At 43.2% G+C, this 23,746-nt stretch overlaps 3 protein-coding genes across 5 annotated transcripts; all 3 read left to right on the top strand.

Annotated features, from left to right (window-relative positions):
* The first annotated feature begins 8,643 nt into the window (after nucleotides 1–8,643).
* Nucleotides 8,644–12,870, top strand: LOC105182581 (TWiK family of potassium channels protein 7). The gene is made up of 7 exons (XM_011140114.3): nucleotides 8,644–9,005; nucleotides 10,719–10,850; nucleotides 10,925–11,114; nucleotides 11,223–11,438; nucleotides 11,505–11,654; nucleotides 11,834–12,035; nucleotides 12,278–12,870. The coding sequence occupies exons 1-7, from the start codon at nucleotides 8,814–8,816 to the stop codon at nucleotides 12,462–12,464; spliced, it is 1,269 nt and encodes a 422-aa protein (XP_011138416.1). The 5' UTR covers nucleotides 8,644–8,813; the 3' UTR covers nucleotides 12,465–12,870.
* Nucleotides 12,871–13,363: 493 nt separating this feature from the next.
* On the top strand, nucleotides 13,364–17,106 carry LOC105182580 (perilipin-1). Of its 2 annotated transcripts, XM_025306818.1 has the most exons (4): nucleotides 14,129–14,826; nucleotides 14,900–14,941; nucleotides 15,184–15,599; nucleotides 16,501–17,106. In XM_025306818.1, exons 3-4 carry the CDS (start codon nucleotides 15,196–15,198, stop codon nucleotides 16,622–16,624), a joined length of 528 nt encoding a protein of 175 aa, XP_025162603.1. In that variant the 5' UTR covers nucleotides 14,129–14,826; nucleotides 14,900–14,941; nucleotides 15,184–15,195; the 3' UTR covers nucleotides 16,625–17,106. The 2 variants fall into 2 exon arrangements, with proteins under 2 accessions (XP_011138414.1, XP_025162603.1); XM_011140112.3 differs by lacking the exons at nucleotides 14,129–14,826; nucleotides 14,900–14,941 and adding an exon at nucleotides 13,364–13,612.
* Nucleotides 17,107–18,019: 913 nt separating this feature from the next.
* LOC105182579 (axoneme-associated protein mst101(2)) lies at nucleotides 18,020–23,132 on the top strand. 2 transcript variants are annotated; one of them, XM_011140110.3, is made up of 4 exons: nucleotides 18,020–18,465; nucleotides 19,519–19,770; nucleotides 19,986–20,138; nucleotides 20,264–23,132. In XM_011140110.3, the coding sequence occupies exons 1-4, from the start codon at nucleotides 18,349–18,351 to the stop codon at nucleotides 23,120–23,122; spliced, it is 3,381 nt and encodes a 1,126-aa protein (XP_011138412.2). In that variant the 5' UTR covers nucleotides 18,020–18,348; the 3' UTR covers nucleotides 23,123–23,132. The 2 variants fall into 2 exon arrangements, with proteins under 2 accessions (XP_011138412.2, XP_011138413.2); XM_011140111.3 differs by lacking the exon at nucleotides 18,020–18,465 and adding an exon at nucleotides 19,094–19,173.
* The last annotated feature ends 614 nt before the right edge of the window (nucleotides 23,133–23,746 follow it).

Here is a 23,746-nt window from a genome sequence, read left to right as displayed (position 1 = left end):
CGAGCGAGGTTGGAGCCGAATCGGAAGGAGGAAGCAGCCACATAAGTTCTCTCCGATATTACGCATTTCGCGAATTTCACGGTCACGCCGTCATGAGGCAGCCGGACGTGGCCGGATCTCTCTAATTAAAATTCTTAGTGAGTGAGATCCGTGGTCCGAGTTCGGCGGCAATGGACAAATCGGGTCGGCCTCGCAAGTCGCACGGCGCGGAAAGGAACGGGCCCTGAGGCCCGCGGCGAGCGGCCGAGTCCGCGTTCCGTCGGAAAACTTGGCGTTGTGGTCCGGACGGTTAGTACGGCCGAGATCCAACTCCCTTGTAGCGAATGCGGCCACTAGCGGAGACCGCTAGTGGTCGGACGGCGAATCCGTCGACGGCTCGAACGGCCTACGGCCGAGCATACTTATATCGCGATTGCCGTCTGACGGACGGAAGTAGCCGTCGAAGGCGGCATTGTAAAAATTAGATAATATATGTTGCATGTTTGTACAGACAGACGAGCCAGTTTTCTTATTGCGCCTACTCTATTTTTCGAGCCCGCCCATCTCCGACTTAACGGAAGTCGAGTTAGTCAGTCCCGCACGGAGCGAAAATCGGGGATTGCGATCCGACATTGGAGTTAGCGACAATTGCGAGGATCGGTGATACGGCCGTTTCCGTACCTGGCGCCCAATACATTAATGACCTTTCGCGGATCAGTGTTTTCGGGCGGATCGGGCCCGCCGCTTTTGCTACCGGCGGAATTTCAGGCGACGCTAAAATCTTGCGCGGATCGTTGGGGAATCTATCCAATTCGTGAAAAACGTCGCACAATATAAGACCAGACTATGAATACCATAGACCAGAACTCGGCAAAATGTACACGCGACGGCCGATTTTCGACTTTACCCGCCCACCGCCATTCCCATTACCTCAAAGCCGCGTGGCCGGGGTTTCGGGGAGGGAGTAACACCGTAATTCCACCGATCTCCCTCATCCAACTACGGCCCGCCTGGCAGAAATACTGGTAGGCTTTTAGCCGGTAAGAGTCCGGTAAAACCCCGTCACCCCAAGGGGCGGGGGTATCCATGAGGTTCTCTCCAAAGTTATAAAAAAAATAAAAGCAGCGGCTATATAATCAGACGTCATGTGAAACAACAACCACGTTAAACGACAAACACGTGGCCGGTGACCACGCCACAATCTTCTAGAACATTCTGGAATATTCTAGAAAACTCTATAATCTACTAGAACGCTCTAGGAACGACGATCACGTGGCCTACGGTTACGGTTACGTCAAGAACTTCTATAATACTCTGGAATTTTCTAGAAAGTACTAGAATTTCCGTCGTTCGCCGACGCTACAACATCGTTGACCGGTTCGGTTGCCTCGCGCCGGCGCCGCTGCCGCGCGGCCTCATTAGCTTTGCTGCCAGCCGCGCGGCCTCATTAGCTTTGCTACCAGCCGCGCGGCCTCATTAGCTTTGCTACCAGCCGCGCAGCAGTGTCGCCGTCGCTAGGCACCATCATTTTTGTACCATACCATATACCATACATGGTCGATGGACCATCATTTTTGTACCATACCATATACCATATATGGTCGATGGGACCATCATTTTTGTACCTTCCATGTTTGTATTTTCATGGGCAGCGAGCTAATGAGGCCGCGCAGCAGCGGCGACGGCGCGAGGCGACCGAGCCGAGCGACGGCGGCATTGCCGCGCGGCTGGTAGCGGCGAGGCGATTAAATTTCCCGCCAGAAATTCGGGATACCTCTTCGGTCATTATATTCTCCTGATACAAAGTGTGAAAATCGGGAAACTGAGAAAACTTAAATTTCGCGCTGGAATTTCGTGCTACCCCTTCGCTGATTATATTCCCCTGATACAAAGTGCGAAAATCGGGAAACAGAGAAAACTTAAATTTCCCGCCAGAAATTCGGGATACCTCTTCGGTCATTATATTCTCCTGATACAAAGCGCGAAAATCGCGAAACTGAGAAAATTCAAATTTCCCGCAGAACTGCGGGATACCTCTTTGGTCATTATATTCTCCTGATACAATGTGCAAAGATCGGGAAACTGAGAAAATTCAAATTTCCCGCCAGAAATTCGGGGTACCTCTTCGGTCATTATATTCTCCTGATACAATGTGCAAAGATCGGGAAACTGAGAAAATTCAAATTTCCCGCCAGAAATTCGGGGTACCTCTTCGGTCATTATATTCTCCTGATACAAAGTGCGAAAATCGGGAAACTGAGAAAACTTAAATTTCCCGCCGGAATTTCGTGCTACCTTTTCGCTGATTATATTCTCCTGATACAAAGTGCGAAAATCCAGAATCGGAATTTTAAAGTTTCCCGCCGGAATTTCGTGCTACCTCTTCGCTGATTATATTCTCCTGATACAAAGTGCGAAAATCCAGAATCGGAATTTTAAAGTTTCCCGCTGGAATTTCGTGCTACCTCTTTGATAATTATATTCTCCTGATACAAAGTGCGAAAATCCAGAATTGGAATTTCAAAGTTTCCCGCCAGAATTTTGTGCTACCTCTTCGTTGATTATATTCTCCTGGTATATATACTGAAAATCTAATTCGAGAAGTGCGAGAATCCTGATTTTCGTATAGTAGTATAAGGAGAATATAATCCGCATAAAAATAACACGTATTTTATGCGGGAGACTTGAAATTTTTTTTATTTGGCTCCTCGATTTTCGCATTTTGATACTAGGAAAGAATAAGGAAAGGAAAATATTACAAATGAAAAGAATTGACGTAGGTTTTAGTTTATTTTTATTTTTTTGTTTGATACAATATAATACAACATATCATAAGATATAATGTACATAAAATAATATATAATATATATAATACAAGGTAATAAATAACATAATAATAAATGTATAATAAAATATATGAAATTCACGATTTTCTAGTGTGAATCATTCCTTGGCTTGTGTTTTTTGTGTCACGCGGCAACTTGCGTTATTACCTGGACATGGCGAGCGATTCAAGTCTCCCACCTCAAGCGGCGACCGGACAGTGAGAATCTTCCTAAAGACAAAAATTAACAAAATAAAAATTAAGAATTATCAAGTATTATTTTTTTATTAGTACTATACATATTTTATTAGTACTATCTCTCGGAGAGCTTATGGCATTTATTCAACTAGTTATTTGGAGCAGTTGCTCCACGAAAGAGAGACGAGAATATACGATGCTCAGACATTTTGTCCTCGCGGAAATTTATTTTATTGCCCCGCATTTGTGCGACAATAATTTTAATTGCCGCGCGCCGCTCGTCTTTGATATATTATAAATAACCATATATATACGTATTGTCAATCGAAGTCATTGTCGCTCAAATGTGGGACAATAAAATAATTAAATAAATGTGTGTATATATATATACATATAGTATAAAATATTATACTAATATAATATACTATATACTATATGTATGTATATTAATTAACTTCGTTTTCACCGTCGGCTGGTAGCAAAGCTAATGAGGCGACGTTGCCGCGCGGCTGGTAGCAAAGCTAATGAAGCGACGCTGCCGCGCGGCTGGTAGCAAAGCTAATGAGACCGCGTGGCAGCGATGACGGTGCGAGGCGACTGAGTCGAGCGATGGCGACGTTGTAGCGTCGGCCAACGACGAAAATTCTAGTACTTTCTAGAAGATTCCTGAATATTCTAGATGTTCTTGACGTAACCATGGGCCACGTGATTGTCGTGTCTGAAACGTTCTAGTAGATTATAGTATTTTCTAGAATATTCCAGAATGTTCTAGAAGATTGTGACGTGGTCACCGGCCACGTGTTCGTCGTTTAACGTGGTTGTTGTTTTACATGACGTCTGATTACATAGCCGCTGGTTTTATTTTTTTTATGACGGTGGGGAGATCCTCATGGATACCGCCGCCCCTTGGAGTGACGGGTTTATGCCGGACTCTTACCGGCTAAAACCCCACCGGCGTTTCTGCCAGGCGGGGCGTAGTTCGGTGAGGGGTATCGGTGGAATTACGGTGGTATTCCCTCCCCGAAACCCCGGGCGTGTTGCTTTGAGGGAGCCCCTCGCCAAGTGCCGCGCCCCTCCTATAAGAGTGCGAGGCGTGGCTCCCCGACCGATTGCCCGGTCTGGTTAGCCACCTGGTCCTAACAGAGTAGAGAAAGGACACCCACCTTCTCTCCTAGCCCCTTTTTACCAGAAAGTGTTGATTTAGCGTGTCCCGTCCTCAAACGGTGTTCCCGCTCTCCCTTTTCCTCCTTTACCGTCGCACAGAGGGACGCGGGCCTTAAGTCCGTCGCCCTCTCCCTCCTGCGCGGACGTAGGCAGGCCCGAGGCACATGGCCATCGTTTTCTTTTTTTTGTGTTAACGCAGAGGAAACCCATCATGGATACCCTCCGCCCCCTGGGAGGGGCAGAGGGTTATGTGAGACTCTTACTCATTAAAAGCTCTGCGGGATGTCTACCAGTCAGACCGTGATGGGGGGAGCCAGGGGAACTGCGCCAGCATTCCCTCCCCGACATCCCGGCCCCAGGGCTCGTTTGTCGAACCCCACGCCCACGTGCCGCGCCCCCTTCTCCCTGAGGACAAGGTTCAGGGCGCGGCGCCCCGATCGGCTAAGCCGAGCGGGTTGGCCTTGCGGTTACAATTATGGGAGAGAGGGGACATGCCTACCCTCCCTCCCCGCCCCCCTCCCGTTCGGAGTATCCTACTCCGGGGAGGGGGCGGGAGAGCGTGGCCCTTTCCCAGAGGGCCTCGCTCCCCCTTTCCACCCTCTACCGACGCGCGAGGGAGTGCGGGCGGGAGTTCTCAGCCCCCTCCCGACGTCCTTCCCCCGCGCGTCCGAAGTCGGCCCCGAAGCGGCCGTGGGGGCGGTCTCCGGAGAACCGGTCGCCGCTCCTCCTCAGCCGGCGCCACCTCGGGGCTGCTACCATCTTCCGGGGAGCGCCGCCTTCTACCCCTCTGCGTCCTGCGGACGGGGTTAGGCGGGCGCTCCCACTCGGCGGCCTCCTTCTGGGACATAACGTCCTTGCAGAAGAAGGCCGCCGCCCCCTATGCCTCTTCGCTCCCGCACATGGCGCGAACCATACGCGGGAGCGAGAGGTCCCCCACATTGCACCCCATCGTCCGGGCCAGGACCCGGCCCAGGATTGGCTCCACGCCTCGCATTCTGCGAGGGTGTGCCGCGCCGAGTCCTCCGGCTCCGGGCAGTGGTGGCACTCGGTGGTGAGTTCCTTCCCTATTCGGTGCAGGTACCTCCCAAAGCATCCATGCCTGGTCAGCACCTGCATGTGGAAGGAAAGTCCGCGCCCCCTTCTGCCCACCATTTCCGATAGGCAGGGGCGGACAGCCTCGGCCGTCTGGCGACCGAATCCTCGCGGATCGGCCAGTTCGGCCAACCACTGTCGAGGATTCGGTCACACATGGCCAGCGTCCACGTGGACTATAGAATTTTCTAGAACATTCTAGAATCTTCTAAATCATTTTAAAATCTTTCAGAATATTTTGGAACCTTCTAGAAAAATTCTCGAAATTTCTAGGAAATTGTAGAACTTTCTAAAAATCCGGAACTTTTTAGAAGATTGCAGAATTCTTTTTCAAAAAATTCCAGAATGTTGTAGAAGTTTCTGGAGTTTTCCAGAAGGTTTTAGAATGTTCTGTATGGTGCTGAAACGTTCTAAAGGGTTCCAGAATTGTCTAGAATATTTGAGTATTTCCTAGTAGGTTGTAAAATGTTCTAGAAGGTTTTGGAACGTGGTAAAATATTTTAGAATCTTCTAGAAGGATCCCGTCAGAAATTAATAATACCTTTTCGGTTATCATATTCTCTTGATCCGAAAAACGCTGGAAATCTCTGAAAAACGCGGAGAAATGCTGGAAAATATAGAAAAACGCATAAAACGTACATAAACGCAGAAAAACGAATAAAAACGCCGAAAAGCGTCGAAAAATACAAAAAAGCAATGAAAAACGCTGAAAAACCCACAATAAATCCAGTAGGATCAATAATTTTTATTAGTGTCTCGTCGGTGGTAATGTTGGACTATCAGCCCTGAGTAAATTTTCAAATTGGCAAAGGGGTCCTAAGAGGCCTGGGATCGTTCATGACAATATTGACTATTTCGCATATCCCGAAAACAATACGAATATTAATATTTTTGTCTTGTTTCTATGCAAATGTCGTAAGACCAATGGCCTTCATAGTATTTCGTCGATGCTACGCTGCTCTGCTTGCAGTTTTAACTTATCGACTGAGCGCAGACTGCATACAGTTGTACGAATTGGATCACTCGACGCGCCAAAGATGTGTGCATTTAAACGCATTAAAACACACGCTTATCGAATGAAGATAAATATAATTGTCATTGCCTGAGGGCTCGCGCACTCGGAATTCGAATGGCACGACATATATGTATATCTTCTCGATGTCGCATAGGTTTATAATTCTTTAATTTAAAAGCTGGAGATTAAAAATTATAGATCAGTCGAAGTTCCTCCCTTCGTTGATTGAAACATAGGAGGTAAAATATAACGCGAAGCCGCGCAATCTTGTTTGCAGCCTTGCGTTTCTTTTTCCTCCTGTCTCCTTCCTTTTCTTTCAATTTGCGCGACCGCGTATCAAGCGCCGCGGTCGCGGCGCGACGCCGAGTACATATGAAACAAAAGCGACCGTGGTAGCTTTTCCGGAATTTCAGAATCGATTGGTCTTCCGAGTCAAATATTTCAAGCATAGAAATTATAATAAAAGGTCTGATGACATTTTTCTTATATAATGTCTATCTCGCGCGTAATTTGCAATAAGCCTAATCAAGATTGGTGCAGGAAATACGGAGATCTCGAAATCTCACCTGCAAAAAGGTCCTTTTCTTTTCTCTAATAATTTCAGATTCAGATCTCACATATATGCACACAAGCAAAGCGAGTTTGTCCATCAAGTTGCGTTTGCATTGCCACGCGATGTTAGCTTCAGATTACACATATATGCACGAACATAAGTAATGCGAGTTTGTTATCAGATGTGTTTGCAACATACAGGTTGAAATAAATAAGCATTTCATTATCTCTGCGTTCGCTTTAGATGCTTACGCATTACTTATGTAAGCGTCATTCTATTCTTTATTGCTCATTATATGCGGAAGGAAGTTTCGTGAAGGACCGATTGATCCAGAATCAAATCGCGTTCCTTTCAGTCAAATTTTCTCTCGCGGAACCGACTATTTCCATTTTAGATAATAGTTAAATATAATTTAGGCACTGATATATATAAAATCATTAGTGCAATTTTCCATAATGGTGAAAGCATAACCGATGGACATTACACAAACGTCGTTCGTGTTAAGTGCACAGAATGGATTATATTAATAATTTTAAAATAAAAAAATGTAATTAGCCTCGAAATTCCAAAAATGTATATATTTTCTTTGCTGAAAAAGAGTAATATAATAAGATTTGTACATAAATAATTTACTCAAAAAGCAGTAAAATCATAACAAAAAGTCTTTACAAAAGAAAAAAGAACGCCGAGTACATATGAAAAGAAGTAGCAAATCAAAAAATATAAAAAAAAAAACATACTAAGACTGAACGTACCAAAACAAAACGTACTACAACAAAAATATAGCTAAAATACATATAAATATAACAACACAAAAAGTATAAAACGAACATGTAAAAAATACAAATGTTTCATTAATTTTGTTAAAAAAATGCTACAATATAATTAACCAAATACATAATATTTATTATATTTTTATTATATTTTATTATTATATTTTTATTAAACGGTGAAATTTCTAGATAAGATGCTGAGGAAAAACTTAACATCGAGATCAAAAACTCGGCGTGCTGTGAACGTTGCAATGTATATACATACATATACAAAAATATGAAACATATACAATATGAAATATATACAAATATATAACCACACACATACACACACACACACACACAATTTACGTTCTAAACTATGGAATAAGAGAAGCAACATACAGAAAAATGTTAAAGTTCATATGAAAACTGATATAAAATTTAAAACTCATATAAAGTATAATAGTTATTATAACACAGTTATTATATAATACTTATTATATAATAGTTATTATATCATATAGAAAATTTAATTTTACGGCGATCATACGAACTTGAATTCACAAAAAATTAACATAAATTTTACCATAACAAATATATATACATATGTATATTTTTTAGTGTTTTCAACATATATTTCTGATACTGTTCATAACATTATTCGTAGCATTCTAAATATTTATAATGAAAAGTAATATATTTAAATATTATATATTTAAACGCTCAGGGCACGCCGAGTTTTTGATCTCGATGTTAAGTTTTTCCTCGGTATCTTAACTAGATATTTCACCGTTTAATAAAAATATAATAATAAAATGTAATACAAATATAATAAATATTATGTACTTGATTAATTATATTGATCGCATTTTTTTTTAACAAAATTAATGAAACATTTGCGTTTTTTTACATGTTCGTTTTGTACTTTTTGTGTTGTTATATTTATATATATTTTAGCTATATTTTTGTTATAGTACGTTTTGTTTTGGTGTTTTTTTTTATTTTTTGGTTTGGTACTTCTTTTCATATGTATTCGGCGTTTTTTCTTTCTTTTGTAAAAATCGATATTATTATACGTAATCTCCCGTGCAATTTTCACACAATACCGCGTGCAATTCGGGATGCAAGACGACAAAGGTGCTGGTAGATCGCAAAGTAGAGTGTGCCGATCAGTCTTTCCCGAGTAGCCGGCGCGTTTACGTCGCACGTGAGAAACGCGGCCGTGAATGAACCATGATGAGTGGCAGCAAGTGCACTGCATCCGCCGCTGATTCGCACGAACTCGGTCGCACGAGTAGCCTCCTGGCGGACAGCAAGGATGCGAAACGACTGGTCAAGGAGGAGACAGTGCGAAGGTTCAAGTCGATCGCCGGACACGTGGGCTTGCTGATCATGCTGATGTTCTACACTGTGATCGGCGGACTGGTGAGTGGCGAAGAGAGGAATAAAAGTGGGAAGTTGTATCGGTCATTCTTTCTTCTATCCGAATTGGAAAATATAAAACTAAGCAAGAGAGAGAGAAAGAGAAAAGGAAAGAGAAGGAAAGAACGACCTGTGAAAACGTTATTCTCCGCGGGAAGTTTCTTCAAGTTCGTTCACTCGAACGTTTGTTTCAATCGAACGTTCAATCGAAGTTTGTTCACTCGTTTATTTATCTGTCAAATGGGAAACATCCATTGAAAAAAATGTAATGTGTTTGCAAAACGATAAGGGGTGTCTCTTAGATCGCGAATTACGGGTCGAAATATTCCTCTATGAAAAATCGACAATCGATTGCATTCAGTCAACTGTCCACTTTACAAGCTTCCTCTATTTACGTTTAATTAATCATGACAGTTGGCGAACAATATTCGACTCTCGTTTCATTTCGGATAAACTCTAGTCTCGTCGGATTACATAAGAAGAGCGCTCGACCGAACGTTCGAGGGAGAAAAGAAAAGAGGGAAAAAAGGGACACACGAGAGCGAAGCGCCGACGGGATCACGAATCCGACGTGCGTTCGAGTTTTCACTCGGTGAAACGCCGAGGTTTTCACAGTATGGAGAGTTAAATGTATTCGATGTTCCATAAATATTTACATTCTATACAATAACCGACGGACTTGTAGCCCACCGAATCGCACCTTTATTTTTAGCGGCGGCCCAATCGGCTCAGCCGGTTGGTAACAAGTGCATTACTACCGGGCGCCATTCAATGAAGTCTGGTAAAAATACCGTGCGCGTCGAAATCATGATAGTTATGGTTTTTTGAGCGCGCGCACACAAATATCATAGCAGCGAAAATAGACGTACGTGTTTCAAGCTTCGCCCCTTCCTCCCTTTCTCTCTCTCTCCCTCCCTCCCTCTCTCTCTCTCTCTCTCTCTCTCTCTCTCTCTCTCTCTCTCTCTCTCTTTCTCTCTTTCTCGTCCCACAGCCGCGATCCATTCGCGTCGACGAGTTCCTTATGCGAGGAAACAATTCGCACTCCAGCGATAACAAGCAATTCTGCATGCAAATCGCAATAAAATCCAGATTCGAATTGGAAAGCGAATCAAGAGATCGTTCAATCACGAGATCGTTCGTCGCACCGAACGCGAGTCGTTGGTCGGTTGTCAAACGACAAGCGACGATCGTCGAAATTATCGGTTTATCTCCACGCACGCATTTTACAATATTGTACGACAAGCGAAAAAGCAATTGACGGCGTGGCATTGATAACCGCCGGCGGTTTATTAATAACCAGCCGCCAATAAACAGCATCAACGACCTTTGCAAACAGCGCGGCAGAATGTGCATTTGCTCGGCAAACATGCGCAAATGCACATCCGGTGGCTACTCTTCATTAGCCCGAAGTACGCGCAGCACTCGAGACTCGAGAGAGAAAGGAGAGAAAGAGAGGGGAAGTGACGCGTTTGTACGCTTTTGTGATATGTTGATCCGATAATTTCGACCGTCGATGCAATCGATGTCGCCGATAGCAGATGCTTCCCATTTAACGACACAAGTCGGCACCAAGCATAATTCAGTCCTTCTTCTACATTCAATAAGCGACAAAGGTACGATGATAATTGTGCCAACTTATGTCGACGGTTGATGGAAATCGGCTGACGGCCGAGTTCGCTAAGTCGCAAACGCGACGAATTTTTAAATGGCCCGCAGGTCTTTCGGCAAATCGAACTTCCGGCGGAGCTCGGACGGCTCGAGCGTTTGCGCGCGAGATTACGCACGCAGCGATATCGCTTCGTGGAATCCGTCTGCAATAATACGGACGTCTCCAACTTACGCACTTTGGTGAGTAACGTCTACTTTCGTCGCCGTGAGTTCTCATCCGTGGTAATAATGTCGCGGCGAACCGAGCTTTCCAGGTGAGCGTGAACTTGCGTGGCTACGAGGAAGCGGTCCAGGAGGCGGCGGAGGCGGGTCTCTTGATCGGCTTCGTGGCGAGTACTGTTGACCAGCAGGATCAGGCCGATACGGACCTGCCGCCCGTCATGACAGAAAGATGGAGCGTGCTTCAGGCGGTCTTCTTCGCCAGCACCGTCCTCACAACGATTGGTAAGATGAACTCTATGCAGGCAAAATTTTGTGACAAAGATTACTAAACTTTTGCTAAATATTACTTTTGCTAAATCGTACCTGATGTTCGATCTGCTTCCTCGACAGGATACGGTAACGTCGTGCCCTCGACTAACTGGGGCAGGATCTTTTGCATTCTCTTCGCCTTCGTCGGCATACCACTCACCCTGATTGTGATCGCCGACTTGGGCAAGCTATTCGCCGGAGCAGTGGTGCATGTCGCGTTGACGTTGAAGTCGAGACTTCCGTTTGACGCCAAGCTCCCGTGCATCCCGTCGAACGCGACCGGTCGTCGGTCGCTCGGTGAGTTGAACTCGGCTGAGTTGGCCCTTCTCACTTTTACTTGTTCCGACGGTGGTCTCTTTACAGGTGCCTGTGCTGCTATCGGATTGCTCTTCTTGTACCTCGCCTGCGGCGCCGGTATGTTCATGCTGTGGGAGGACGATTGGGACTTCTTCGACGGCTTCTACTTCTGCTTTGTAACGATGACGACCATAGGCTTCGGCGACCTGGTGCCGAGTAAGTGACGATCTTTCGCATTTTCTGCAAGAGAGAATGGAAATGTAATTAACACTCCGTTAAAATTATCGTAGAGTTTTCTTTGTTGAGTTTATTTTGAGTTTAACTTTATTATAGCACTTCAAACGAAAAGGCTATTAGAAGTTAGTCGCACGTTAATCTTTGTCGGTTTCCTTCAGAGAAACCCAAGTATACTCTGCTGTGCACTTTGTACATCTTGGTCGGGTTGGCGCTCACCAGCACCATCATCGAGCTGGTGAGACGACAATACGCTCAGTCCTGGAGAAGACTGCAGAGACTAAGCGGCCCATTGGCCGAGACTCTTAGAAAACTCGGTGAGCAAGCGGGTGGTGACATGTCCGCGTTTCATTCTGATCTAAGGTATGTTTTCACAACGTTATCGCCATGTGTAAGATCTTGTGATGACACATGTAGATAAATTTCTCTAACTTTAATATTCATTTGAATTACATACATAACAATTTATGGTGTCTCAAGTAGCAGAAATTTCTAAAAAGCACCGTAAAAACGTTCTATCTTCTCAGATGTCTTTTAGATGTCTTCAAGATGTCTTTAGAGGTTTCTCGTGTCTGGGTATTAATGCGCGGGGATTCTTTTTTCAGGAAAGTACTGACAGTTATATCTATGCCGCGTTTGAAATGGTCCTCGTCCATCGATCAAGACGTCTCTAAGGACCAGGACTGGGAAGAAGCCGTAGAAGCGGTGCTGCGCGACATCGCCGCATCCGCAACAGCACCACCGCCTAGAAAGCCGATTGTGCAAATCGTCATTTACGAGTCCAGCGTCTAATATATGTGTGTTTAAGTGTGCATATGAGCGAATGAAAGACGCTTTGAATCTAACAAGAATCATTTAGTCGACACTTGATCTTTTTCCAATTAAAATTTGAAGCTCGTTCAGCTGAGACTACATTGTACCCGACATACAACGATCTAATCTTCAATAAGAGAATAAATTTTCTAGGATTCCTACTTTGTTTCCTAGAAGACAAATTCTTCTCTCGACTATCGAACGTTGTACTATATTGTATTAAGAAAATACTAAAGTAGATGATAATCTCCTTAAATGATGACGTAGAGATCGCCAAAAAGTAGGCAACCCGTTACCGACGTGTTATCGAGTTTATGTACATATAGATATTTACAGCATAAAGACGATTTACACTTGCATTATATTTACATCTAAATTTGTAACATTGTATTGTAAAGTATATTTTATATATCATATAATATTACAATATATAATGTACTAGAAAACAAAAATAAAAGTGCGTCTAAATATGAACTGGACGTATGTATATGAAAAGCATGAAACACTATGTACGAATAAATTCTGGCCTTTGATTATATTGTCATCACATCATGAACCTCTAATAGACGTTTAGAGATGTCTAGAAGACATTTAAGATATGTCTAAAGCAGCGTAGAACGCTGCTTCTATTCTTCGATGTTTTTTAGGGGGCTTGTGTTGCAAACGAGCTTCGTATTTCGCGCGCGCCCTCCGCGCACGATTACGGGTGCGGTCCATCAATCGCTACAAATGCTTCGAAGCGTTTTTACTTCTCTCTCTTTCTTCGTTTGCATCCGAGAAATAGAACGAGAAAGAGAAACGCTTCAAAGCATTTGTAGCGGTTGCCGGACCGCATTCTACGACGGGTCGATGAGAGAGCATGCACCGAAGGCGCATGTAGACCAGCGACCTGCGTCGATCAGCCTCGACTGACTCGACGCGAAGTGCCAAGGTAAAAAGGCCAGTGCGCGCGGGCAGGCGTTGGGCTAAATTTAGGACACGACGCGGGAACCTCGACCTCTCTCGGCGGAGTCGTCCTTCGTAGTCGCAGGTCTCCGTCTCCGTGTGCGGCAAGAGCGATGACAGCCTCCGAGACGTCGCGCGACATCAGTGAACAATCGTCGAGTATCATGCGCATCGCATATCATGTGCGTATAACGACAACGACGACGACGACGACAGACGATCTTCCTGCACGCGCCGCGCGTTCGACGCGTATGTCAGTTTTTGCATGTTACACCTCGGCTGAAACGTCACCGAACACGGCGGCTCGCCTGCGCTGTCTTCGAAGAGAGGTCTTCGCCGTGGCGAGACTCTCCGCGGTGTGAAAAATCGTGGAGAGACCTTCGCGACATCGTGACTTTGTCGGAGACCGTGGTGGACTCGAGCCGGCCGACCGCGCGACTAGTCGCGCCAATTTCCGTATTAACATCCTTATCCAAACTTGCATAATCGCGTAATGCGCCAAGAAGTCAACCGGTTGTGACCCGTGGAGTAAAAGGATGTCCTTTGTATTAGACACAAAGGTGGAATCCACTTCCTCGCGCGTACATGCATTATGCAATTATGTGATCGCGTTCTGATATTATTTTAATATAAAACATCTATAGTTTATGTTACGAACTCTGAAATTAGATTATAAATATGTTTGTACATTTTTACAAATTTTGTCATAAATTTGCAGTGAATATAAGGACGCTTATTATTTAAATTGCCTGGACAAGGCATTGACTGTGTTCGGTAGAAAAAGCAGCTCACTAAGCTGCGCTGCCGATTGCTGTGAAATTTTATGCTAAATAGGTTTGTTTTCTTGCCGAATTAACTGCACCATCTTGTACTCTTCGCACAGTTCTCTCTCTCTCTCTCTCTTTTTCAATCAATTCGATCATATATTTGTCTCTTTGCAAGTTCCGAAAATACATACTAATGTAGCGATAGAAAACAAATCTGACATTTGTCGTTTCCGCTTTTTCAACGCGTTTACTAAATAGCGGCTAGTTCTTCAGAATCTTCCTATACTTCACCATTCAATGAACGTCGTTGAAAAAACGTGGAACGTCAAATAACGTTCAACAGAAATCAGCAGCGCAGCGCAGCGCAAAGCGAACTGCTTCTTCCGCCAACGCAATCCCGTTCAGACTGGGCGACGCCGACTTGATTGCTTTATTTCGCCTCCCCGCGACAGCGCGCAAACGCCAAGACTATATATATAAGTGCATCGAAGAAACCCAAATTAAATATACATACGCGAGTGCAATTCCCGCAACTCGCTCGCGAATAAAAATGCAAGACACATCGTCCGACGTGAAACAAAAAGTTTCCCACGCGCTGCCTCGAAGATCGAGATTCGTCGGTGCTACAGGTCTCGACCTTCAATCCTTCGAGCACTATATTTGCCTTTTGACGAGGAGTCTATTTCCTGATTCTTTCCGCAGATGCAAGACGGTTGCTAACCGGTGATATAATAAGCAAATTAGGTACCAATAGAAATTCTCCAAATACAATTTTGATCGTCTCTACAAAATTTTTTCTCTTCTACACATCAATATATTCTAAGTTTTCTTTTACGGATAAAAAAACTCACAGCCAACGAAAAATAAAAAGATTAACGCTTGAAGGGTTAACGTTTTCGAGAATTGTGAAAGTCGCGTTGCGCGGCAGTCTGCCGGTGCGTAAGCCGCTCTCACACACCTGTCGTCCCGATTGTTCTTTTCCGTAGCAATTGAGCATCATGTGTGGCACGCGCGAACCCCGCGAATTTGGCGAAGCGGCGAGCAGCGCCGCGGATTTGTCGACGGACAACGCGGATGTGAACGCACACAACATGGTTTGCACGCGACGTTTGCTGGATCTGCCCTTGTTCGCTGCGGTGACATCGACCCTCCGTAACGCTTACGCTGTCACGAAGGGCTCACACGAAGCGGTCGCGACGATACTCGGCTACGCTGAGGACGGTGTGTGCGCCGGTCTGCAGTTCGCTAGTCCTGTCACCGAGCGCTTCGCCGACGCTTTGAAGACGCCGCTCAAAGCCGTGGACGACGTCGTTTGCATCGGCCTGGACTACGTGGAGGAGAAAGTGCCCTCCGTCAAACTGCCGCCCGATCAAATCTACACGAACGTGAGGGATTGCGTGAGGTGATAGCCTTTTTCTCTTGCCCTTGTTTCTTTAAGAATTCGCTAATGGCCTACACGGAGAAAATGTTGTAGTAAAGAGCGAGACAGAGTAAAATTATATTTCTTTTTGAATTTTTGTAATGCTGGACTATACCGACATTGTATGAATAATTACAGAAACAGTGAACAAAGAAAAAAACAAAATAGAACATCCAAAGAATTACAATATTGTGTGATAAAAAACCAAACATTGTTAAATAAATAATTTCGGCGATATCTCTATATAATCCAAGATTACAATTTTGTTATAATTCTTACTACAATATTTTCTCCGTGCAGATAGTAGAAATTTCTAAAAGACGTCGCCGGACAGTATTCACAATCGAATCTTATATTTAAAATTGCCCTATTTTGAAAAGTTTAAACTAAGCGGGAAGGTAAATATACTCAACTACGTAACGAATATGCCGAACTTGAAGATGAATGAGACGTTTTTTAAAAATTTCTGCTGAATAACTTATGTCCCAAGAGTTGCTTTGGAAGCGAGTTGTAGCTTGTTCTCGTGTAGTAACTTGGTTTCACCTTCGCTAATTATTCAGCCAACGCGACACGATAAGGCGTTATCCTGTAAAGATCAAATAAGCGCAAAATACTTCCAAATATCCTTTGTATGCTTGAAGATGTGCGATTGCCTGAGGAATGAAGTTGAAGTCTAGGTATCGTCTAGGTATCGATCGTGTGAATCTTCCCCTCCAACGTGAGTGAAAACGCAAAGAGTGAAAACTTTCTGACTTGAAAGTATTTGAAAGTGTTTAAGGAGGGGAAGCTTCGCGATCGATTGCCTGGTTGATAGGCATGATGCACCGTTGATGATACGTCGCTGAGAAATATGTAATTCGCACGTGTGTGTTCTGTATTGTAGGAGCATTTTCACGTCAGCATTGGAGACCTTCAGGCTTCTGTTTGGCGGACCGAAAAACCAAATAGAGGGCTCACCGGCTCCGAGTGAGAACGCACAAGAGCAGACCCGGAGGGTACCCAGCTGAATAGCGCGAGTGTGTGTGTGTGTGTGAGGAATAATTTATACCTACTTTAGGAATTTTTGTTTGCGAAATACATATATACATACATATATATATATATATATCTATTATATATGTATATATATATATATATTATATATATATATATATGATTATATATATATATATATTGCGAGAATTTCCACGTTTCGACAACAGATTCCGCGCGACCGTCACTGGATAGAGAGAACTGGTGTCGACACTTTTAGACAGAGTATCGCGTTACAAAAGAATATATACGACCGCGGTGGTGCAGTGTCTCCGCGACTAATGGCAAACGAATTGTCGCACATAGATGTAAAGATACTCTCACTTTCGTCGCGAAATTAAAGATAAACGAACAAGTCGTCTGTCTGGCGTTTGCTTGACGACGTGGTGGTGCGCACCTTTGTACGATGATTGTTTTGCGTTGTTTCTGCAAATAAATCCTGCGTTTGTGTTTCCGACGTTGCATCTACTTGCTACGTGTTCACGGATCACTGCATACTGTAACAGAGAAAAATCACGAGTGACTATCGTGTTCAGACACAGAAATCTAAAATCAGGGGCCTTATTCCAGACTACATGCGAAAATCTAACATGCCCTTTTCACTTCAAATACTTCATATATGCGGAATATAAGAAACTCGAAATTAAAAAGGCATACTTAACTCTCGCATGTGCGTTCAGCGTTCGGCTCTGGTAAGAGCTTCAATAATATACGTCTATATTTACACGAGCGACATAAGAGCAATTTAATAAGTTCCGCTGCTACAACCGTCGTATCCAAATAGCGGCAACTACTAAAGGACGCCTGAGAAGCAACTGAGAAAGTAAGACATTGTTTGCAAGACGTCCTCGAGACATCTTCTAATTACGATACCGAGAATTGTCAAATTGGTTTACGCTCCTCATAAATAATAAGAATAGACGATAAAATCGTGGCTCAATGTTTTGACGACGAAGGAAGGATCAGGCAGGAAGAAACAGCAAAGCTCAGATCGAAAGAGACGGAAGGTCAAGGCCGCATTCTAATTACGTCTAAAGACACTAATTGGTTTTATGTTTCCATGAGGTTTTAGGTTCGTATTGTCCAACGTGAACAATACGAAATCCAAGAAAACATCGCCAAGGTCGAGCGCCGCGCAATCACTGCGTGTGCGTTGGAGAAAACACAATAATAATTATATAATCGTTTAGTATAAATAATTTACTTAGAGATTTTTGAAGAATCAATCGTTCGGCCGTTATTCTTTGAACGACAGGCGTTCGCAACCGCTCAACGAGTTCTTGTACCCGATTGGTATATTCGTTTTATATTCGAAAGAATATAACCAACCAGACTCAAGAGCTCAGTGTCGTACTAAGTGCACCCATTGGCACCTAGATGGTAGCGTCGTCATCGCGGTGCCATTTTCCCTCCGATTCCAGGAGATTGCGGTATGAGGATATCGACAAGCGTTATCGAGCCGTAACCGTTCGATATATCTCGTGTGGCTCCGCCATCTTCTAGTTGGTCAGATTACCGCCAATTTAGCGAGTAGCGGCATCAATTTGGCGTGGAAGACGGTTCTGATGTACAACGTAGTGGCGCGATCGCGTGTGCAAACTTCCGCGAAGGTGCTCGCGAGAAAGGAACAGTCTTCCCTGTCCCGCCGTGCGTTTTGTCAACGTTGCTAGCTCCCAGGACTACGTCTGTGCGCGCCACTATGGTTCGCTGCTATTGTTTTTTATGCGCGAGCGACGATGGTGTCTTCTTGGAAATAACACTGGAAAGCGTTCGCGTGGCGTTCGGCGGCCAGATCGAGGCTTGTTTGTCAACAAAGGTAAAGCGTTCGACGTTTTATAAGACGAAGCCGCGTTTCTATAGAGATAACCTATAACACATGCGTGTGATTTGCACTTTTCGCGGTTGCAGCAAATAAAACGCATATATTGGAAATAAGAAGTCGCAGCCAAAAACAAATGTATGATGACAAAATGTATGATTCTGTAGTTGCGTTCTTGTTTTTATCCTTTGTAGCATACTTGAAATTCTAGATTAAGAGTAAGTCGATTTAGGTTAGGTAGGTTGGTCAGTTTCTCACCTCTCAAGGCTACTAGGCGGCGTGGTAGCCTGGACTTTTTTAATTTGTCATACGTCGTTCGCTATTTTGAGCGAAGACACAAATATTTTATTTATCTTACTCTTCAATTTATTTATCGTACTCTTCAATTACGTATTACGTAAAATATTCGTATGGATATATTTATCGCAGATTATCTGACCTATGTTGAGAAAGTACGGTACAGTCGTGGACAGCAAGATTGTTTGTAACATTTCGTGTGAGGTTCGGAACGCATCCATCTTGCCCAATGGAGGAGTTCCATCGGGAAACAAATTTCTCCATTGGAGTAGACGAGTACATTCCGAAGTTACATCAATTACGGACAGACTTTCTGTCCACGGTCATACCTGCTGATGATGCGGAGTAGGATATCGCCGAGTATCGTAAATAAGAAAAAAGACTCTCGTTCTACGTGTGATGAATGATGTGAGTTTTGACTCGACTTTTCCGCACAATCGAGCGAAGCCGCGTTCGCGAAAAATTGCGGGAACTTTCGTTTTGCACGCTCGCGACGGGTGAGTTGAATATATACTTTTTGATGCCCTGTGTCTCTTTTGTGGACTATCTTAACAAGATTACTATCATCGAGAAGCGCATTACAAATTCAGGCGTACTTGATCGAATTATTCCCGCTTCTCACAATTTTGCACTTGTTCAAAACATGCGAGGTTGATACTTAGCTATCGTCCGTTGAAATGAAAGAATTCAGTTTTCTCTCAGTATTTTATTTAATAATGTTCCTCGAGATTATCATTTGTTCTTTTACCTTAGGTCAACAAAACCATCGAGCTGTCTAATAAGATATGCTATAAGTGTGCATACGAATTAGATCAGTGCGCCAAGTTTCTACAGAAGAGCAAGAAGTTGGAAGATGCTGCAAAATTTCCAAAGAACAAGACACAAGTGCCACATTGCTCTTTATGCCTTGAGTCTGTAGAAAGTGGTCATATTTTTGACATTACTGAGGACAATCGCTCAGTATTTAGCCCTTTACAGAAGATTCGCAAGATTTTTGATGAGGAAGTAAGTGCACTCTAAATAAGCTGTTCTTTATAGCATTTTCTGAATCAATCTTATAGCTTGTCTGGTTTTCTTAATCATCAAGTCTCATACATATATATCTATTTTATCATTCAAGTGCAGATAGCAATACTTATTGCATGTTATAAAGCAAAGATCTTATTTGTTTCATTGTAAATATAATGCTTATGTTATAATTATTCTGTTTTTTTATCCAGTTTGCCAGGAAAATCAACAATTCTAAATTGGTGTGTCTGGTGTGTCGGTATAATTTAGATGTTTTGTATGATCTAAAGAAGCTACATGAGCAATCAGTCAACAATTTAGAAGCGTTAGTCAATGATGAATTGGATTACTCAGGTTTTCCCAAGGTAATAAACATATTGCTTATGCTTGTTCGCATATTTTCGTTATATCAATATTTTGTTACTTTCATTGATACTTTACTTATAAATATATATAAATATATCGTAAACATAAGTTTTTTAAATTTCAGGTGTACACAGATGTTGTAAATCGCAAAACAACTATTACTACGTTCCCAGAAACCACAATATATGGATTAATAAGTTCCGACAGTGACAGCGGTAGCGATATGGCACGTAGCAAATCACGTCGCAAACTCTCTGACAAGTCGCTGCGCAATAAATCGCGCAACATTGTGCATAGCAAAGTGCGCATTAAACAATCTATAAAGAACAATATTCGTGAGAAATCGCAAGTCGATGTTAAATCGAAGGACCGACGTTGCGACAGTTGTAACAACTCCGTCGCAAACGGCAAGGATATGTACAGATTTTATCAAACGGGTAACATTGTCTGCAAAAGCTGTTGGATAACAATGGATCCGAACAAGAGTAAACAAAAGAGGCACACGTACAATAGCTCTGCGGAGACGAAATTGTGTACAGTTTGTCTGACAGACGTGTTGAATGAAGGCTCACACAATGGTGACAACATGAATAAAATTGACAACAAGAAAGCGAAGACAGTGTACGTTGTATCGGACGACAGCTCGCAAAACGAGGATAAGGGTCCAAGCACTTTGTCGCAGATTGGCAGCAAATCGATCGCTAATGGTAGCACAGCTATACGCAGTAGGAAACGATTAATCGACAGTGATGTCGAGAGCACACCGTCGAAGTTACAGAAAATGTCCGTGTCTATGACTACTAGATCGGCGAAGGCGTTGTCTGATTTGGATCAGCCGTCTACCAGTTTCCAGAATCAACAGGAACGCAAGAGAAAAGTTGTCACCGATTGGAGTTCAGACTCCGATTATCAAGAGACGTCAGATATGAAGAGCAAGTTGACGACACGCAGCGGAAAACAAATTAGTTCCTCAAAACAAGCTCTTTCGTCAACTTCCGAAGAAGATGTAAACAGAAGAATCAGCATGAGACAGAAAGGATTCACCTCCAAGGAAATCACCAAAAATGCCAGCACACCAGTTGCGTCGACAGCGGACACGAAGAAGCCAGAGGCCGAAAAACGAGAGACTCGCAATCGAACGAGATCGGTGTCCATATCCAGCAAGGAAATGACGCCGCCCGTAGAATTCAAAAGCCCGAAATTCGTGCTACCGCAGGAGTATACTTGCGACAAATGTGATGAGAAATTCGACACGAAACTAGCACACACTGAGCACAAGCTAACACATCTCAAGCAGCTTAAGCTGAATCTAGAGAGAGTGAATGTTATGAATTGGAAGAAAGGTGAATTGGAAGTTGCTTCTCAAGAGGACGAAACGATTTCCGCCGAAGGAGCGGAAACCGGCGAAACCGCGTTGACTGACAAAAGTCAGCTTGGTAATCAGTCCGAGGAAATCAACATTAATCCCAATGACACCATCGACGATAAGGACGTTCGAAATAAACACAAGAAAGACTGCAAAAAGGACGATGAAGCGGAGAAATCGGCCGCGGAGGAAAATGAGTCGCAGGAAGATGAATCTACGAAAGCCCAAATCGAGGAGGAGACAACAACGAGTGAATCGCAACAGAGTGCAGACGCGACGACTGTGTCGAATGAAACGACAGCGGCGGCCGAGGTGAACGAAGAGAACAAGGAGAACAGAGATACGAAAATAGTGATGAACGAAAAGGTCGATGCGTTACAGGATCAAGGTGATGAAGCGCGGAAAGACGAGCCAAGTTCGGCCACTGTTGAAGATACCGTCGATATTGCTGAGAATCAAGAGGTATCGAATGGCGAGAAAGAAGACGAGGGTGCGAAGGTGAACAAAGACTCGACTGATCTCAAAGATTGCTCGGAAGAAGCACCCGCTGCGGAAAAGGAGGAAGATACCGTTGAGAGTGACACCCTTAATGATAAGACAATTGAGGATAATAAGAATAAGGATGATACGACTGAGTACAATAAAAATTACGATGAGAATCTAGAGAATAAGCTTGAAGATAGCCGCAAAGATGATGAGGACAAGATAACTAAGACCGTAGACCAAGATATAAAACCGTGCGTAAATTTACCGGATGATTCTCAGAAGAAAAGTCTAAAGAAATCGGAAGAGAAAGACAAAGTCATGCCAGATATCAGTAACGAAACGTTGAATGACGAGGAGGACTTGACTATCAAGAATCCGAAGAAGCGACAGGATGCGGTCGACAAAGAAAACGCGGAGACCGAGAAGGTTATTACGGACATCGAAAAAATTGACGATAATGCGAAGAATACTACCAAATCGAATATTTTGCATTGTGAAACATTAGATGACGTGACGTTGGACGACGAGACGTTAGATGACGATACGTTGATCGTTGAGGATTCTGAAATCGTTGCAGAGCTCGAAGATATTGAGGAAATCGAGGAGATTGAGGAAGTTGGAGAAGTCGAGGAAGTTGAAGAAGTTGAGACGGTTGGGGACGTTGAGGAGGTTGAGGATGTTGCAACTGATATGATGGACATTAGCGAAGAGGCTCTCGTGAAATCGAAGAAAGGAGTCACGAAGGAAACGGTCATGACGTGCGACTTGACAACGGAGGAGGAAACACCAACGGTGGAGGAAAACGATATCGAAAAGTTGATAGAAGAGAACAGTACGGAGTGTGAAGTACAGGAGAAGAATAAGAATCGAAGCGATGTGTCCGAAAACTTGAACAACATCTCCATGGATACATCTGCTGAGATAATGGACGAGGTGTTTGACCTTGCAGCCGCCGAGGTGCAAAAGCGAAAGGACAATAACGATGCAAAAATAAACTCCGAGGAGGATATCGAGATGGAGACTCTGGAGAATATCTCGCGTGAGATACGTAACAGTGCTGATATGCCCTCTCTAGATCCGGTTGGCGCTATATCGATAAATGACGAGGATGTTATCATGCGGTTGAATTAATTTTGTCTATGACACAAATTATCTATGATTTTGTTGTATAAACCTTTTCAAGCGATATAATTATTCAGCCGCTTGTGCAATGCCTGTTACAGTTGCGGGGGTGACATCTAATTTTAACGAGAGTTTGGAAAAAATAATTCAAACATTGAGCAAGTGGGTTTATATATATATATATACACACATACATATATATATATATATACATATAATATACATGTATCTTTATTCGATTGAGGTTCATGGATATCTTTAAAGATAACTTGTCCTTCACTTTTTTACCCTTTTTTCTCTTTTTCTCTTTCTCTTTTATTTGTTAAATATAACTTTATCGCATCAACAATAAAGGGATTCTAATAACGTAAAAAGAAAAAAAAAAGAAAGAAACTTCAATGTCATGTAGAGACAAGTTTTACACTTGTATGATATACATAGTATATTGAAGTATTTATACAGATATGTGTATGCATATTATAAGAAACTCGCACATAATTTATCGAAAACTCGTACATCGCGTTTCACTTGATATGTAATAATTAATTCTCATCAACGAGATTTTAACATGGAAATTAATATTATCATTGAAAATGTAGTCGGATATAATTTCAATGATAAGACAAAGTTTTG

Source organism: Harpegnathos saltator, unplaced genomic scaffold, assembly GCF_003227715.2.
Source record: "Harpegnathos saltator strain DR-91 unplaced genomic scaffold, Hsal_v8.6 scaffold80, whole genome shotgun sequence".
In the NCBI taxonomy this organism is placed as follows: Eukaryota; Metazoa; Arthropoda; class Insecta; order Hymenoptera; family Formicidae; genus Harpegnathos; species Harpegnathos saltator.
The sequence above is the reverse complement of the archived record's forward strand: the minus strand, read 5'-3'. Positions and strand labels throughout refer to the sequence as shown.